The following is a 17,050-nucleotide window of genomic DNA, read 5'->3' on the forward strand; positions in this document are numbered from 1 at the left end:
TTGAAATATCTCTCGTTTTAGCAGCAGCAGCAGACTAGATAGATTTTAGGGACCAGCTTTATCATTCATTACTGAACACTAAGAGAGATCTTGTCAGAAGTCAAATACTCTCCCATATTTTCCAAGCATTCATTTATATTTTAAATATATTTTAAAACTACTAGACATCTACTGAATAATAGGATTTAAAGAAAAAAATTTCAAAGCCATAGCAGAGATGGCAGTCAGTCAATAAATAACTCAAATAGTTCAAAAATATTATTTAAAAAACACTAGGAGCTCAATGAGAAAATATTTTTTCCCAGGAAGTCAAATTGAAGAAATTGAACACTTGAAAAAATCATGCATCAGAGCAGAAAATTACAGTAAACCAGAGGATCTTGGTTAAGTATATATAATTTTGTAAATATAAATCAGAGTAGATTTTTAGCATTTATAAAAAACACAATAAAACCTGTAATTTTAAAATAGTTCAGGACAGAGAGAAAACATCTCATGCAATAATTGTTGATGGATATCACAACCACCAGACAGGAAAATACCTGAGTGCTGGAGGGTCCCACTGCACGTCTTGGGACTTTGATGTCAAAACCACTTTTGGGGTCCTTCTCTCCCCTAAGAGCTGGGTCATTGAATGGCTCGTGACCCGCTTCCCAGTCACAGACTGTCTTCCTTATGGCCTGCAAAACACTGAACACAATTCATACAACTTTAGACCAGTGTGCATCCAAGTGTGCTGATGAGAACACTTTACTTTTTTTAAGCACTCTTCCACAAGCACAGAAACTTTGCAACAAGTTTAGGAGCTCAAGGTAACTCAAAGCAATAACAAATGATTTCACTAACAACTTCAAGAATGATATATCCACAAAATAATCACTCCATGCTGTTTATCAAAAAAGGGATAGTCCAGAGCCCTTAAAGACCATCTAATTCCAACCTCCATGCCATGGGCAGAGACACTTTCCACTAGATCAGGTTGCTCAGAGCCCCATCCAACCTGGCCTTGAACACTTCCTGGGATGGGCCATCCACAACTTCACTGGACAACTTGTTCCAGTGTCTCATCACTCTCAGAGGAAACAATTAAGGACAAAAAAATAAGATTGGGAAATGTCACCAGTCAGTGTTTGTAGATGGAGCACTGGAAGAGGTGTAAGGCAAAAGCAGCAGAAGCTGAGAAATAAGGCAGAATGCTAAGAGAGGCAGGGAATAGATCGAGTGGGATAAACATGAGACACAAGGAGAGGAAACACCGGAACTATAAAGTGGACAGTGAAACCTTTCTTCAAAATAAAAACACAAATTTTGCTTTCAGAATCACTATATTCATATTTTCTTAAAATAAAAAGAAACAACAGGGAACACGAGACTTTCAGAAGTAGTCCTAGGAGGCTCAAGACAGCCTGGACGCTTACTTTAGCCATGCTGGCAGCCATTCATTCTTAACTTCAGGCTTCCTTAACTTTCAATATGTATCCAACTGAGTTAATTACAAATGCCAAACAGACTAGTAGGGGGATACAGACTAAACAGGTAGAATTTAACAGCTGTGCAATTCTGCAACAAATTTACTAAGGCTTGGGGGAAAGAATACAGAAGGAGAATATAGAAGGAGATGAAAACAAGAATGCTACCTCTGAATGACATTTTTCTTCTTTTTAATGGCTTGTCTTAATGGCTCCCTAAGTGTGACCTGGGCAAAGTCCTGAAGAGCTGCATAAATAGTATGACGAATGGCATGATTGAAAACACTTTCCATCCGTCCCATCAGCACCTGAAGACCTTTGATCATGGCAATCACCTGCAAAAAAAACCCCCGAACAACTGTATTTTTCTTATTGTTTTTTAAATTGTTCAAAAATCTCTTTTTTAAATACAGAAAATCAGAAAAAAGGAATTAAGTTACAAAAGATAAAGGATAGTTTTGCTGTGCTCGTATATATTGAATGGAGGAACAGAACACATGGTGTTTCAGAGTCAGCACAGGGCAGGCTGTCTTTTTGCACTGGGTAGAGAAAATGCTTAGAGAGAATGTTCTCCTTTGTATAGAATTAATCTTTGGAAAATCCCTAAAAAAAAGACATTTATCTTACCTCAACCAAAGCAAACTTCTCCTCACTAGTATAATTGTATCTTGTTGCTCTTTCATACTCTTCTGCATTGTCAGGACAATCTTTATTAGAGTATTTGTCAGTTGGGTGTACCAGCTTCCATGAATACTGCAGTTTGCAGAGCAGAAGGGGGAGAAAAAAAGATGGTGAAACAAAAAATTTTTAAAAATGCCTGAGAAACACAAAAAAGCCAGCTGGACGCAAATAACATGCTTTGACAAATACTGTAATGTTTTCATGAATATCTGAAAAACAGTATCAAACCCTGCATAAATTCTGAAACTACTATCTAGCAGAAGTACCAAACAATTATTTCCCCAAACAATTTTCCTGAAAACCAGTGATTCTATATTAGCTCAAAAAATGCAATTCAAACTCATCAGGTAATGCACTTCAGGGTATTTTTTTCCTGAGCAAATGTTGGCATAGGTAGAAGTTTCTTTTCTGTTTCAAGCACAAGAAACACAGAAACACCTCAGAGCATAAGAAAAAAGAATCCATCACACCCACACACAGAGTAGCTTTCTACTTGGCCAAATAGTCACATTTAGATTTCAAAAAACAACTGGAAAACTACAGGGGTTTTTTGGGGGGGGTGGGCAGGGGAGTTTTAAGTTTAATAGACTGAAATGTGTGGAAATAATTGTATTATCTGGGACAATATGATCTGCACAGCATGCATTTCTCTTAAATACTGCCTTTTCAGTTACTGCAAACACAGCTCAAAATATCCCTGAGCATTGTTAGGCTGGTCTAATATCCATTAGGGTACATGAAGTGTAAAATCCTAGTCACATTTAAATACGATTTTTCACAGTTTGAGTTCAGGGAATAGTAAGATCTGGTTGACATCATCTCTGCATAAGTTACACAGCAATATAAATTTGCCTACTATAAAGGATTAATAGTACCAATTTACCTATGGCAAAAGAGACCATCACACCCTGCAACCTAAGTGCTAAAAAGAGGACACCGAGGAAACAATTAAACAAAGACGAAGTATTTTGGGAGGCATTAAGTTAAGATGGACAACAAACATAATCTGAAACTTTTTACTTGAACATGATGCATGTAACTAGGTTCATGGATATTGAGTGAATGTGAAGACAGATAAATAATTAGGATACTCCATAACAGAATGAATTCTCAGTAGGAGGATAAGGAGAAGGTGAACACGAATTTGAACTTACATAAGAAGTGCTTATGGGAATCCATACAAATTAGAAAGACAAAGAAAAACAGTAAGAATACTCAAAAAAACCCTCCTGTGATGCTCAGAGGAAGTCTGTTCTGGAATGATGAGAATAAAAACAGAGCTAAGAATGAGACACTTTCTTCAGCGATAAAATAGGAAGATTGTCACTTTGAAGAGATCCTGGATGCAGCAATTTTTGATGACAGAAATAAAGGGAGCAAGTCTGGGAGCTGCAGAGGCCAGGAATAAGTGACAGTAGCCTCTCTTAAGAGGAAAAAAGGAGAAAAAGATTTTCAACATAAAATACACTGTTGATTTAAATAGGAATAGAATAATACAGGAAAAAGCATGAGTCCTACTACCTTTTAAAAGAGGTAGTTAAAAATACAGAAGAGAAAGAAAACTGGGTCTCTAGCTATGCCCACTGTGACTGCGCTGCACAAATTCACATCGTGCAAATTACTTGATGCCCCCTGAGGCATTAGAGGCAGAAGTGGAGCAAGTCTGGCTTCTCTCATATAGTAAATCATGTTTCAACCCTTCCTAGCACATATTTTGGTGCAGTTAAGGCATGCAACTTTTTTCTAAGTCTGCAGCATAAAAAGGACTGCTGCATCTTCCTCTTCAATTTCTGCCTTAAGTAGTTTCTTATTGGAAAAAAAAAACAACCCACAGTCACTTTTCTAACTGGCATCTGTTTTTAAAATAAACTATTACAATATAGAGAAACAACTCTGCAGGTTCTTTATTTCCCCTCCTTCATCTCCTCTCAAATTTTCCTTTTCCTGCATTTACTTTCCTTCTGACTAAAAGCCTAATCTAAAGCCAATGGGAGCCTTTCCATCCATTTTTGTGTTTTAAGACTGTACATGCTTCAATTTACTAAGTGGTAATGTCTAAACATAGCCAGTTGGAGCCATTCTACCACCTCCTGGGTGACTGCCTGTCAGTGTGGATAGTTCTCACAATATAATTATAAACAATGTTTAGAAGAAAATGATGAAGTCTTAGTCTACAAAATGTACGTATCAAGAGTAACATTAAAACACCTGCTGAGGGTTCACAGGTGACAGCCTATCCTTTGAATATAACAAGTTGAATGTACTATGTGAGACTGTACAAGCTACTGGATATTCCAAGCAGCAATATCACTCCTAAACTCTGAGAACTTCATGTGCCTTCCTCTAAGAGTGGAGTTTGGAGCAGAAGGAGAAAAGCAGTGAAAGAAGAGGGGAATTAAGGGAAGAAGAACCTTGTGGGTCCTTACAACTCAGAATATTATGTGATTCTGTGAAAACACACCATGAATTTTTCATTCCATTAAAGAAAAGCTGTTTTATTCTGTCTAACCTCACCAAGTCACCCCTTTTTCATCTGGTTATATTTCCAGATAACATACCACTTCCATGACATGTGCACTCCACTGAGAGAGCAGCTGCAGGCCTTGGAGAGAGAGATCAAAGAGCTTCCGATACTCTGCATCTGTTTTTTGAGCTTCTTGCCGACCAGACCCAGTCACCACCTAGAATATTATTGAACGGAAAAAAGCCCAACAAACCCACATCAGAACATGCTGTATCCAGCATCAACAGCCAAATTTCTACCTAGGTTTCTTTTACGCATTAAAACGGCATCACATATACAAACATCTGCATTAATATCAGCTTTTGCTTCCAGAGATTTATGTAGCTAAACTTCACAGATTTTGGTTAAGAGATGGAAATCCCTTGTATCCCCAATGACCAAAATACTACTGCAGATGAACTCAAGACATCAATTATATATAATATACATAGTTATATGTTCTATATTGATTATATATACAAGTATGTGTATACATACATGTGCACTTCAGTTTTCCTTTACTAATCCCTTAACTTTTAGTTTCATTTAAATTGTTACAAGCACCTGTTTGGAGTAAGGGCTAGACAATATATTCTAAAAAAGACATAGCAAAAGTTTTAGGGCATTTATCCTAGAAATATAGAGGGAAAGAGGCAGAAGGAGATTGCACTTTGTATGATGTGTCATTATTACTTTAAATTTAAATAAAGCAAATATAATGCAGAGAATGGATACTAGCCCTGCAGCCAGCTCCTGACTCAGATGATCAAGTTTTGTCATTTTCCTAGCATGTTTTCCTGCTCTTCAGATATTTAACAATAACTGTTAGTGAGTGATGTGAAATATGCACATGTAGCTCTAAACCCACACACCTCACTGTTGCTGTAACGAGCCAGTTCTGATATGAAACGCATGTGGTCTTCTCTGATCTGGATCATCTGCTCACATATATTGTACTGGGGACTGCTGCTGGAAGACGTGCATGTCCATCTGTTTCAGAAGACAAAAAAAATGCCACATAAATCAGTTTTAGCAACAAACAGCACAACTGATACTGCAAAGAAAGATTCACAATACTTTTTGGTTTGTTTGTTTTTTTTTTACATCTTCCTTCTCTGCTATTTGAGGCCTTTGCTCTCTTCACACCTCTACCTCTAACCCTGCACAATCCATCAGTGATGAACGGCCCTGCTGAGTTCAAACAGCATTCCTTCCAAGTCTTAAGAAAAAGACCCCAAAATTTTTCTTTTCTGTTTTGGGGGTTTTTCTTTTGTTTTTTTTAAAGGTTGTTGCTATGAAATACAAACCAGCATCTCTCTTCAGGGGCATACACTTAGGAACAAGACCTAAAAGGTTTGAAAGGTCGGGCAGAAGTATAGGTGTAGGCTGTAAGACATATCTAGCTACCTTTGGATGTTTTTTCTTGTTTAACTATGAAGAGAGTACAGTATGTTCCCAACTATAAAAAAGGCATTATTAAATACTATTAACATGTTATCAAGAGGTAAGAAAACATGCTATCAAGAACATCATGTTAAGTAGCCTCATATTTTTAGTAGCTCAGTAGGCCCATTGCTGTTGATTTTCTCTTAGCAATTACATGCAGGTTATATGTTTTTTTCTGCAGGAATTAAAATGCAAAGCACAACATTCTGAATTCATGTAACTGCATGGAGGAAAGGTCTTGGAGAAGCACAGAAACGTTCACTAAAACAAAGCAATAACCATAAACCATGGAACCATTTGTGCAGAAACTGGCTGCATTTTCCAAACATTTTGCTGTGCTGCACACCTAGCCAAAAAAAAATAAATCAAAAAGAGTGGGGAGGCAAGCTAAGTTGCTGCTCCATGTACAATGTACACATGCCTATTTACCCATGCACTACTACTGCTCACCTTGCTTAGTAAAATCCTTCATTTCTTTTAAAGAAAGTTTCATATTTAAGGAAAAAATAAAAATTAAATTAGTACAAGATAAAATTAATTTCTTCCAACTCAGGTGATAAGAAATGTCACAGATACAAGAATAAGCTCAGCAGCAGAGAAATGCTTTTAAACAAACTGTTTCTTCAGTTGTATCTATTACATGAATCACATTAATAGCGAAATACCCACACCACAAAAATGACCAGGTGAAAATCCCATTAATTACTACAGACCTACAGACTACAAGGTGATTATGGAAATAATCAAGGGTATGACTTTCCCCAGCCCAGATGCTCCACTCTGCCTCCTTCTCCCTCTTACCTGGATTTATTTTCCTCATAATGGGCACTGGTCTTAATGTATCTTGCAAGTTCAATCTGCATGTCACCAAACAGCGGGACAACCTGCAACTGCTGTACACAGGGAATAAATCAGATTAGATAAATTATTAACACAAATCTTAGTAAAAGGAAACCATTATTTACCCATAGTATAATCCAAAGTGATCTTTATTCTATTGAATTATATTTAAAATGCAAGTAGAATTACCTTTAAAATCACATACTAAGATCACATCTTAACCAACCTTAAAGTACTTGTCTATCTTGGCTAAATTTATCCTTTTCTTTGCATCCAGTTTATAGATGTTACTGACACTTCCATCCATCAGGTACAATCCAAAACCCATTACCTGAAAAAGAAAAAAAATCAATCCTTTTCACAAAAGGACTTCCAGAGGTAAAAACCTGTTGGTAACATTTTAAAAACAATCTTGAAACACCCAACCTCCTTCAAACAGAACATATTTTCAAATACATACATTTATGAGTATTCTTTTATTACATGTACATTAGTAGTTTTTACATTAACATTAGCCTGATCAGTTATCCTTAGAAGTTGCTATTCATTTGTATAAAGGTTTAGCATACAAAAAACTCCACCTCACTGAAACTAGAGGCTGGCTAATTTTAGACAGGGTTTTTTTTCATTTGTATTTACTATAACTCTGTAGGTGCAAATTGATCTGTAACAGAAATTTAGATCTAACATCTCTGAGTGATTGCTTTTTATGGCTTCCAGCGCAACTCTGAAGCACACACGTAAGAGCTCCAATGGATCTAAAAAAGATCTAATTACATTTCGTCCAAGTTATTCATTAACATAGAGTTATAATCTGGTATTTACAGGAGCCAAGCATAGCCACTTACTGTTTTCTAAGCAAGCATTTACCAGACAAAAGGCCTAAATATCAAAGTCACATTGGACATTCCTGCAGACAGAAAGCAAATGCTCTAGAGTTTGTGTATGGTTTCAGGATGCTTTCATTTGGTCCTAACAAACAGAGCTCTTCAGAAGTTAAATGCTGAAGTGACTCAAATATTTGAGGCATATTTTACGTTCTTACTCTCTATCTTTTCTTCCACAGCAAGACACGGAGCTAAGATCAACTACACTTCATATTGCCTACCACCCTCCTACTCATGTACATATTCAAGCTAACAAAATTTACTTTTTAATCCTAATTTTAAAATACTTATTCCCTGAAACATTTCATACGCAGCCTCACTTCCAAAAGTTTTTTATACAAACTTGCCACATATCTAAACTAAAATGTAGCAGTTCCTTTCTGCTGTCATACTTCATAGAAACATTCCATAGGACTGGATGTAGGTTCAATTGGGTCAACTTCAACTTATGAAAAAGAAAAATGGATTAGAAGCTTTATAAATACATTTAGCATGTAATATAATAAAGACAATGCGTGGGGGAAAGGAGTAATTTGAGTTATTTGGTTAATCTGGTTTCTTAAAAAAAGCCAAAGCACAAACAATCGGGAATTCAAACATCTGTGTCCTGTCTCAACATTCCTTTTTAATTTTGTACCCAAAAGAAACCTACTTTCAAAAGCATATGTTTCTCACTGGGTGTTAGATACATTTTGTTTTCATAGTAGTCCACACACAAATTCACAATATCTGCAAGCAGCTCTTCATAGCCAACAATCACCTCCAACTGTTGCTGCAAAGACTGGAAAAAAAAGAAGAAAGGATATTAGTCAACTAGTTATACTTCTTGGTGAACAATAATTACCACCAAACTGGAAGAGTTTTACTTTAATAGTTTTGTAAAGCACTAGGTAATTTGCAAAAAGACAGTTAAAGCTTACTTGTGTTATCTTGTTGTGGTTGGCAAGGAACATGGAGAGGTTCTGGGATTCTTGAATGGACTGAGGATCTGCCATTTTCCGCAAGAACTGAGCAGCTCTTTAAAAACAAAAGAAAAACAGTATTGCCCCTAGCCAGGACTGTTTGTAAGCAAATCCATCCCCACTCAACAGAAACACATCCATTCCCAAATATGTCAGTGGAACCCTAAGTCATCAGCACACCTTTAAGTGCCAGTACAATAGCGTATCATTCACTGACCCTAAAGGATTGTCAACCTCACTTTATCTTCCACCTCCAAATTCCTGAATGACGCAGAAAGAAAACTGGGCAGACACAACAAGTACTTCTTTTGCCACAGTTTTATAACAGTGAGTTATTTAAACATAGGCTACGGACTCAAAACTGTCAAGACCCTATTTCATAAAGGAGAAGGTTTTTTAAGAAAATGGTAAAAAAAAAAAAGGGGGTGAAAAATTCACTAGAAGAGAAATGGACTTAATTTATCCAAAATATACTGATTTGCCATCCCAAACCCCCCACTACACCCTAGTTTAAAGGTCCAATAAAACCCAAACCAAAAAACTTTGGGTATATCCTTCAACTGATGCGTGCAGCTGTGGCTCTATAGATCCAAGACACACAACAACCCAGGAAAAGTCAGCCTTCCAGAAAACAAGAGTTTGGCCTCTAGAAGCACACCTCCAAACAAAAAGAAAGGCAAATCAGGTAAGTTTAGGAGGTCTCCAGGCACAACAACTACAACAGGTGGAGGTAGAAACTAAGTCTCATGTAAGTAGAAACAGCATAGGCAAAATGGGCTAGTCATTGCCTGAATAGTTTTCTTTATGAAAGGCCACAGATGCTACAGATGGCATAAAGGCTGTCTTCCCCTACTGCTCTGACCACTGTGTTCAACAGAAAATATCTGATACCATCTGGTAGCTCAAGTACAAAACTCGGCTACTGATATCCATGCCCTACCCTCCCTGCTACACCCATGGTCACAATGCTCTTAAACAGCAAAGCTGAAATGTCAGCTACAAATGTCAAAAGTGGATGCCAAGAATAAAATAGAATAGAATGAGAGTAGCACAAGTGACCAGAAAGCCAGTTTCTTCTCAAACTTAAAAAATAGAAGCTTTACTGAACAAAGTATATGCATACAACAAGACATAAGTAATTGGGAGTTTGGCATCAAAAGGCAGAAAAACCTTTTGCTGCTGGAAGAACAGCAGAAAGAAAACAGATGTACTCAACCGCCTAACTGCAGTCAATCCATCCCTAGTTTCAAGGTAATCTGTCCCACACGTGAAGAGAGTATTGTTGAAGAAAAAACTGTCAGAAAAAGAGCAACTGCTGCCATCTCGTGGGAGGCCTGTATCCTGACAGCAGAAACCCAGGTGCTGTTGCTCCTTTCCACTTACCGCTTGTAGGCTGAATGGTCGTTCTTCACGCTGCACTTCATATTCTTCAACTCATCCAATACGGCAAACATGTTGATGAATTTGCCCAGTGTGATCAGATATGCTTCAGACACAAAGTCCTTCCTTCTCTCCGCATGGCACAAGCGCCTCACCTCCCCACAAAATCTTTCAATTGCATTTCTCTGTTGGGGGAAAAAGAGAGAAGAAACAGGGAGTAAAAGCCATGACGTTTCCAGGGAAAAAGTTTCATCATGTACCTAGAGCTGGTCCAGTGAAAAGCTCCACTGAAGCGGAAAAATGTTTAAAGCATGCAAAACCAGCAAGGCATCAGCACAGGTCTTCCAACTCTATCTGTGAACTTGATGTGTGCTACAAGTGGCATCAGTAATTTTTGCCACAGAGCTTGCTTGACACGAGAGTCAAGGTTCTTCTTTGCAGATAAAGGTAATAAAAGTATAAACAAAAAACAGAACAAGGGACAATGGTTTAAAACTGAAAGAGGGTCCATTTAGATTGGGTATAAGGAAGAAATTTTTTATAATGAGGGTGATGAGGCACTGGTTGATCAGAGGTCATGCATGCCCCATCCCTGGAATTGTTCAAGACAAGGTTAGATGAGGCTCTGAGCAACCTGGTCGGGTTAAAAATACCCCTAATCACTGCAGGGAGGTTGGACTAAATGATCTTTCAAGATTCCTTCCAACCCAAACTGTTCTGCGATTGTACAAAGTTCAAAATCCATTCGAGACAAGTGATTTGATGCTCTTTAGTGAGGAAGTGTATATACATTACAAGGCAGATTATAGGTATGTTCTCTTCAAACAAACAAAAAAATCCACAGCACACCATATGGCACATGTTTATTTGAGAGCTTATTTCCAAGCACAGAGTAGAGCCATTTCAGATGGAAATTACAGATACAAAAGAGACAATAACTTCAAATATAAAGAAGAATCTGTTCTGACTTTAGAGTACTAATCTGCTTGAATAAAAGGAGATTGATTGTACGCAGTAAGACCCCTCCGGCTGGGGAAGACGACAGGAAATATTACATTTTATTCAGTCTCCTCTTCCTGTGTGCTCTGACCCTTGCAGGCCCTAGCTGCTCCAGCTCTGAATAATGCCTGGAAACATCCTCAGTCCATTGAAATAAATGGCAAGCTGCCAGGAGGGAAGAGAAAGCAAGACAGACTGCTATTCTCCAGCTCGGGTGGCTGGCAGGTCACAGCAACTGGGTTCGCTTGCCCCAGCTATAAATTGCCATAGCCAAGTTGCACCTGCTGTTCTGTTGTCCAGTCTTGTGGATCCCTCATTCTCCAGCAAATGGTTTCTGTGCTGAGATGTTTTTATGTGTACATGTGAAACGCATTATATTTCTATTTCCTTTCTTCCTAAAGTGCCAGATCTCTGTCCTCATGTGCTGCACAGGGACTATACACAATTACCTTTGATTTTATGTTGAAAGTCTTACAGGAGATTGCCTAGTGTTTAGGAGAGGCACTAGAAATTCTCCCCTTCTGGGAGAGTATATGGTGGGTTTTTTCTGAAGTATAATGACTAGGTTCAGTATCTGGGCACACAACATCAAGTATACAAAATAATAATATAGAATTACAAGCCTACTGACAAATTTTGTTGACATTTCTTTTACCTGAAAATACATAAAATTCATCAGTTTTGTGACTTCTGGCTCCAGAACTTCCACAGTTTTCTCATAAATTTCTACTCTGTTAGGCTGCTCATTGCACTTGACCTGAGGATAATTAAAGACATCATTACACTTGGAACTTTCCATGATAAAGCCTCAGAAACTAAGATCCTGAGAAAATGCACTATCATCCTAAAGAGACAAACTTAAGACAAAAATTTCCAGGTTTGGTAATCTTATGCTTAAGCCTTCTAAGTTTAATTGTGCTTAAAAAAAAAAAATTCTAAGATTTTTCTATTACTTCACAGCAAGTAATTTAGTTGTCAAACACCTCTGTATGGTTAGAACAATATTCTTTCCACATTAAGCCACTTGCTCAAAATCATGCACTAAAATAGGGCCAGAACTAGAAATTAAAACAGATTACCTGACTTCTGCTTTGAATATTTAAACTACAGGATATGTCTTCCTTGCATTTCATAACAAAAATTATTGCATTACAAATTCTTCGTAAAGGAAGGAGTCAGTTCATGAATAATTTTGTTTGGTTTTCTAATACATCTTAATATTCTTCCTACCCCCTGCCTGTACAACCATTCCCAGACACTTAAAGCTGACTTATCACCTATTCTCAGTGTTTTATTTTTGTATACAGATCAAGAAAACACTACATAGCTCTGACATTTAGAAAGTGACTATCTAAGTTGTCTAGAAACTTTAATGTTTAATCTGAATGTTAATTGTGACATGCTATGCTAGTTGTTAAACCTAAGTATTAAGCTGGGGAGTGGGAAGGGTCCATTCTTTTGAATGAAATTTGGACCCCAAACAGATCCCACAATCAAAATTTCCCTTCTAAAGTACGTTACCCCTATACTACTCTTGAACAAAGATTGACACAAAACCCATGAGGTATTACTATAGGCACCTTATTTAAAAAAAAAAAAAAAAAAATCCAACTGGTCCCCAGGTGCTAAAAGACTCCATGCTATAGTAGCATGACCAGTTTCATGATTCAGGAATCAAAGTAGACTCCATTTTGGAGCTCATTGACAAAGCTCTATCTGTGCAGCTCCACACTAAAACAAGACATGCATGGCAGCACAATTTTCATCCTTTACCTGAGGAATGGCTCTTGAGCAGCTTCTCCATGTGTATAACATGACTGCATATTCCTGACCTTCTTCTAGCATTTCATTCTGTAGGAAAGAATATAATTAGGCATGGTAATAAAAAAGGGGCAAATCCATGTGTCTTCCATCATTCCAAACCCTTGTCCAAACAAACCTATTTCTCCTATCAGACTGTTTATGCACAAACACACGTATATTGTAAGCAGAATGATACATCATAATGTATGTATGTAAAACAGTATTACCATAATTCATAGGCTCATCTGACATATTACACATACAAGAGCTGATCCACTATGGATGTGCGGCTTGCCTATAATCCAGCAGCTAAAAAAATTCCATTTATCCTCAGTCATCCACCTAATTCTGAGAGAATTCACATCATCATCATCATCCCACTTAAACAAACAAGTATTTATCAGATCACTAATCAACAACTGCAACAATTGTGCTTATCTAATGACAAAAATTATCATCTCCCCAGATGAGATTGGTTTTTGTGTTGTTCCTTCTTCCCAAAAATAAAGACACTGTGGTCTATAAGCATAAATAAAAAGGTCAATCTGAGGGGAGAGTGTGATGGGATGGTGTTTATTTTTCTTTTTAAATTTAGGAACTCCAGATGGAATGGTCAAGGATAAAAGAGTCCACACATGCAGAGCAGTATCCTTTATTACATGGGAAAGGAGACATACAACAATATCCACACAATCAAAACAGGTTAAGGAGTCACCAAATAATTTTGTAAGTAGATTGGTGTAAACACACATAATTTGCAGTAGCATGTAACCAGATGCTTTATCTGTCCACTTCACCATTTGTGAACTGGCCTCTAGAATCACAAGACATATTATTCCTCATTTTCCAAGAATGCCATGAAAAGAGAACAAGTTCAGTACAGACCAGCAGTGGCAGCCTGTAGGTTTTTTTGTATCCCAAAAAAGTTACACCGTCAGCAGAGATGGAATTACTAGCATGAATTCTTACCATCTATTGTGGAACTGTTAAAACCACAGAATACCTTACACAAAAGAATGCCAATAAACCACTAACATACATACTCCTCAGTGAGGAAGCCAACAAAACCTTTCAACACCATTAAACTAATAGTGTTTAATGGTGACAGAAATAGTGGAAATTTGGGTCGATGGAAGGTAATTTTTCACTCAAGTTACAGCAGCTAGCTGTCAATAGAACTAACTAGCCTCAGAATACTGGGAAAATGCACAATGAAAGCAGGAACCTCTGAACAACATTGGTTGATAAAGAAGAAAGGTAATTTAAAAAAATTTTAAATACGTTGGGGAAAAAAAAAGAAAAGCTGCACACTTCTTCATCTTACCAGAACATCTACTTACCATGCTAGAATGGACTGTAGCTTGCTCAATGTATCTTGCAATGCCCGTGACAAATGCATTTCTGTCTTCAAAATTAGTGTTGAAGTTTGGCTGCAGCGAAAGGAAAATACAGAATTAAATCTTTGGCAGCAGCATCACTCCTATGAAGAAAACCCAAGAGACCCGGTATTGTTGAGGTTGGAGAAGAGAAGGCTCTGGGAGACCTTATAGCACCTTCCTGAACCTAAAGGGGGCCAGCAAGAGAGCTGGAGAGGGACTTTTTACAAGGACATGTAGTAATAGAACAAGGGGGAATGGATTCAAACTCAAAGAGAGCAGGTTTAGATTAGATATTAGCAAGAAACTCTTGACTGTGAGGGTGGTGAGGCACTGGAACCGGTTTCCCAGAGAGGTTGTGGAAGTCCCATTCCTAGAATTGTTCAAGGCCAGGCTGGACAGGGCTTTGAGTAACCTGGTCTAGTCGAAGGTGTCCCTGCCCATGGCACAAAGGTTGGAACTAGATGATCGTTAAGATCCCTTTTAACCCAAACCGTTCTATGATTGTATGAAAAGAATTTATATATATATGTATATATATATAGTCAATATTAAGACACTTTGGGTTTGGGCAGCTGGGTTTTTTTTGAAAAGCAGGTACTCTTTCCTAACAATGGAAAAACTCTTTTTCCTGCAATGACAATATACCTGGTAAAGAAGAGATGATGGTGGGGGTTCAATACATGGTTGCTGATCTGGCAATGGTAATTCTTCCAAGAGATCCACATTGGACAAGGCATCCTCCAGTGTTACTTGAGCAGTCATTTTGCACCTGGTTAGAAAATACATACATACATACAGATATGCATATGCACATACATATAACTTTGTGTGTGTTACTACATACACAGTAAACACATGAGTAATATGAAGAGCAGGGAACTACTTATACTGTGGGAAATGGGAAGTTTCCCTTCCACCACAATGGCAGAGAAATAGTCAAACAGAAACTCAGTCAGTTTTAGTATACAAGTTTAAGAAAGACTTTTGGAACTAACAGTCTCGTCCTTACTTTTAGGAGTTGAGAAATGTTTCTCTTCCTCCACTGCTGCACATCAGAAACACACCAAAAATAGAGAAAGGATGACATCTAACGCTCAGTTCGAGCCAACGTTCTATCAAAATCTTATGCACAGCTACTACACCCAGACCAGTCTCCAGTGTTTCATTTCCTAGGACATCTGGATCTGCTTTGGGTAGTTAGTGATAGAGAAGTCCAAAACCCCTCAGGGTCATGGCAATCTCCATACACCTTCAACTGCTGTCACTGCATGCGGTTTTGAACCAAGAACAGCAATGGGAAGAAATCTGGGCAATCTGTGACCAGTGACCATGCACCGGAACAGACTGCCCAGAGAGGCTGTGCAGTCACCCTCAACGGAGATGTTCAAGAACCATCTGGATGCAATCCTGTGCAATGTGCTCTAGGATGACCTGCTTGAGCAAGGAGGTTGGATCAGACGACCCACTGTGGTCCCTTCCGACCTTATCCACTCTGTGATTCTGTGAAATTTTAGGAAGAAAGTATGGGGTGGAACAATTTAATCACCCACTTTTGTATAATGGTCTACCCATTCTCCTCAGTGGAGTAAAAAAGTTTAAGGTAACACCTCTAATCAAGTTATTTCTCTTTTTCTGTAGGGCTTTGCAAGTTATTTTCCTTCACTTACCACAGCAAAACCAAGCACTTTGAGTAAAAGGATCAGCTGAGCACTGACCCTGGCTCTAACCAGGAGGGAAGGAACACTGAAGGACCCATATCCCAGAGGAGCAGGACCCTGTTTGGCATGTGTCACCCCCGTGGAACCATGATGTCCCCACATACAGGGAGGGTGCAAGCAGATCCCAGCGCAGATTTAACAAAAGCTCACTGCAAGACAGCTGGCATGGGCTGGCGATGCCACCACTCACTGCACTTTTATTGGCCTGGTAGAAATATCTCCTCACTTTCTCTTGCCTAATTTTAGATTCCTGGGGAAAGCTCCACTGAAACAGCAGCTTTGCCTTCAAAGAAGTGCTCAGCTGACAAAAAAACAGAACCAAAACCCAAACCAAAGGAAAGGAAACAACCATAAGTGATTACCTATCTGCCTCCAGAGACCAATCCCGTGTCCCAAGAGATTGCTGCAAAGCTAATGTACTCCAGATGGAGAGAGCTCACCAAAAGCTTTACAAACAATGAACAGAAAGATCCAGGGGTCTGTTTCCTGAAGCCCAGGCCCAAACCTTGCTTCCAGCCTGAGTGTAGGAGTTTTTGTTAAAATAACTAAACAAACACCCATATTGTGCAACTTGTGATCCTTGCCAAAAAAAAGGATGAAGAACTGGACTGACAGGAGTGCTGGCTGGCATTCCAGCACTAGGATGCTTGCACAACACCTGCTTACACCCAGATCGAGCTCCAATACAAGAACCACAATTATTCTCAAATTAGAGACCAGCAAAAAACATGGCATCCTCCCTTCCATAAATGAGTACATGCCAAAAAAATTCCATGGCTGGGCAAAAGTTCAGTGAGGAGGTCAGACTGAATAGTTTTACCCCAGAGGAAACAGGGAGAAGAAGTCAGAACATCTACAGATGAGTCTGAGTACCTATACGTACTCTATATATGAGTCTGAGTATCCATAAATTCAAACTTTAGCTAAAAAAAGAAAAGAGTACAACACTTTACATAGGTTACTTTAACTGAGAGGCTCCTTCC

The 17,050-nt window shown here is 38.3% G+C and overlaps 1 protein-coding gene across 2 annotated transcripts in view; it reads right to left on the bottom strand.

Moving 5' to 3' along the window:
• CYFIP1 (cytoplasmic FMR1 interacting protein 1) overlaps positions 1–17,050 on the bottom strand; it is a 73,636-nt gene that overhangs the window by 41,979 nt on the left and 14,607 nt on the right. For both annotated transcript variants that reach the window (XM_027642815.1, XM_027642824.1), the window contains exons 2-15: positions 14,995–15,118; positions 14,311–14,400; positions 12,941–13,018; positions 11,823–11,924; positions 10,172–10,353; positions 8,747–8,843; positions 8,479–8,607; positions 7,166–7,270; positions 6,901–6,992; positions 5,526–5,643; positions 4,709–4,831; positions 2,097–2,222; positions 1,638–1,804; positions 543–690 (exon numbers count right to left, since the gene is read on the bottom strand). In XM_027642815.1, the coding sequence (XP_027498616.1) occupies positions 543–690; positions 1,638–1,804; positions 2,097–2,222; positions 4,709–4,831; positions 5,526–5,643; positions 6,901–6,992; positions 7,166–7,270; positions 8,479–8,607; positions 8,747–8,843; positions 10,172–10,353; positions 11,823–11,924; positions 12,941–13,018; positions 14,311–14,400; positions 14,995–15,111 (1,674 nt within the window). In that variant the 5' untranslated portion in view covers positions 15,112–15,118. The remainder of the gene's footprint in view (positions 1–542; positions 691–1,637; positions 1,805–2,096; positions 2,223–4,708; positions 4,832–5,525; positions 5,644–6,900; positions 6,993–7,165; positions 7,271–8,478; positions 8,608–8,746; positions 8,844–10,171; positions 10,354–11,822; positions 11,925–12,940; positions 13,019–14,310; positions 14,401–14,994; positions 15,119–17,050) is intronic.

The sequence above is a fragment of the Corapipo altera genome, unplaced genomic scaffold, assembly GCF_003945725.1.
Source record: "Corapipo altera isolate COAL_440 unplaced genomic scaffold, ASM394572v1 0, whole genome shotgun sequence".
Taxonomy (NCBI): Eukaryota; Metazoa; Chordata; class Aves; order Passeriformes; family Pipridae; genus Corapipo; species Corapipo altera.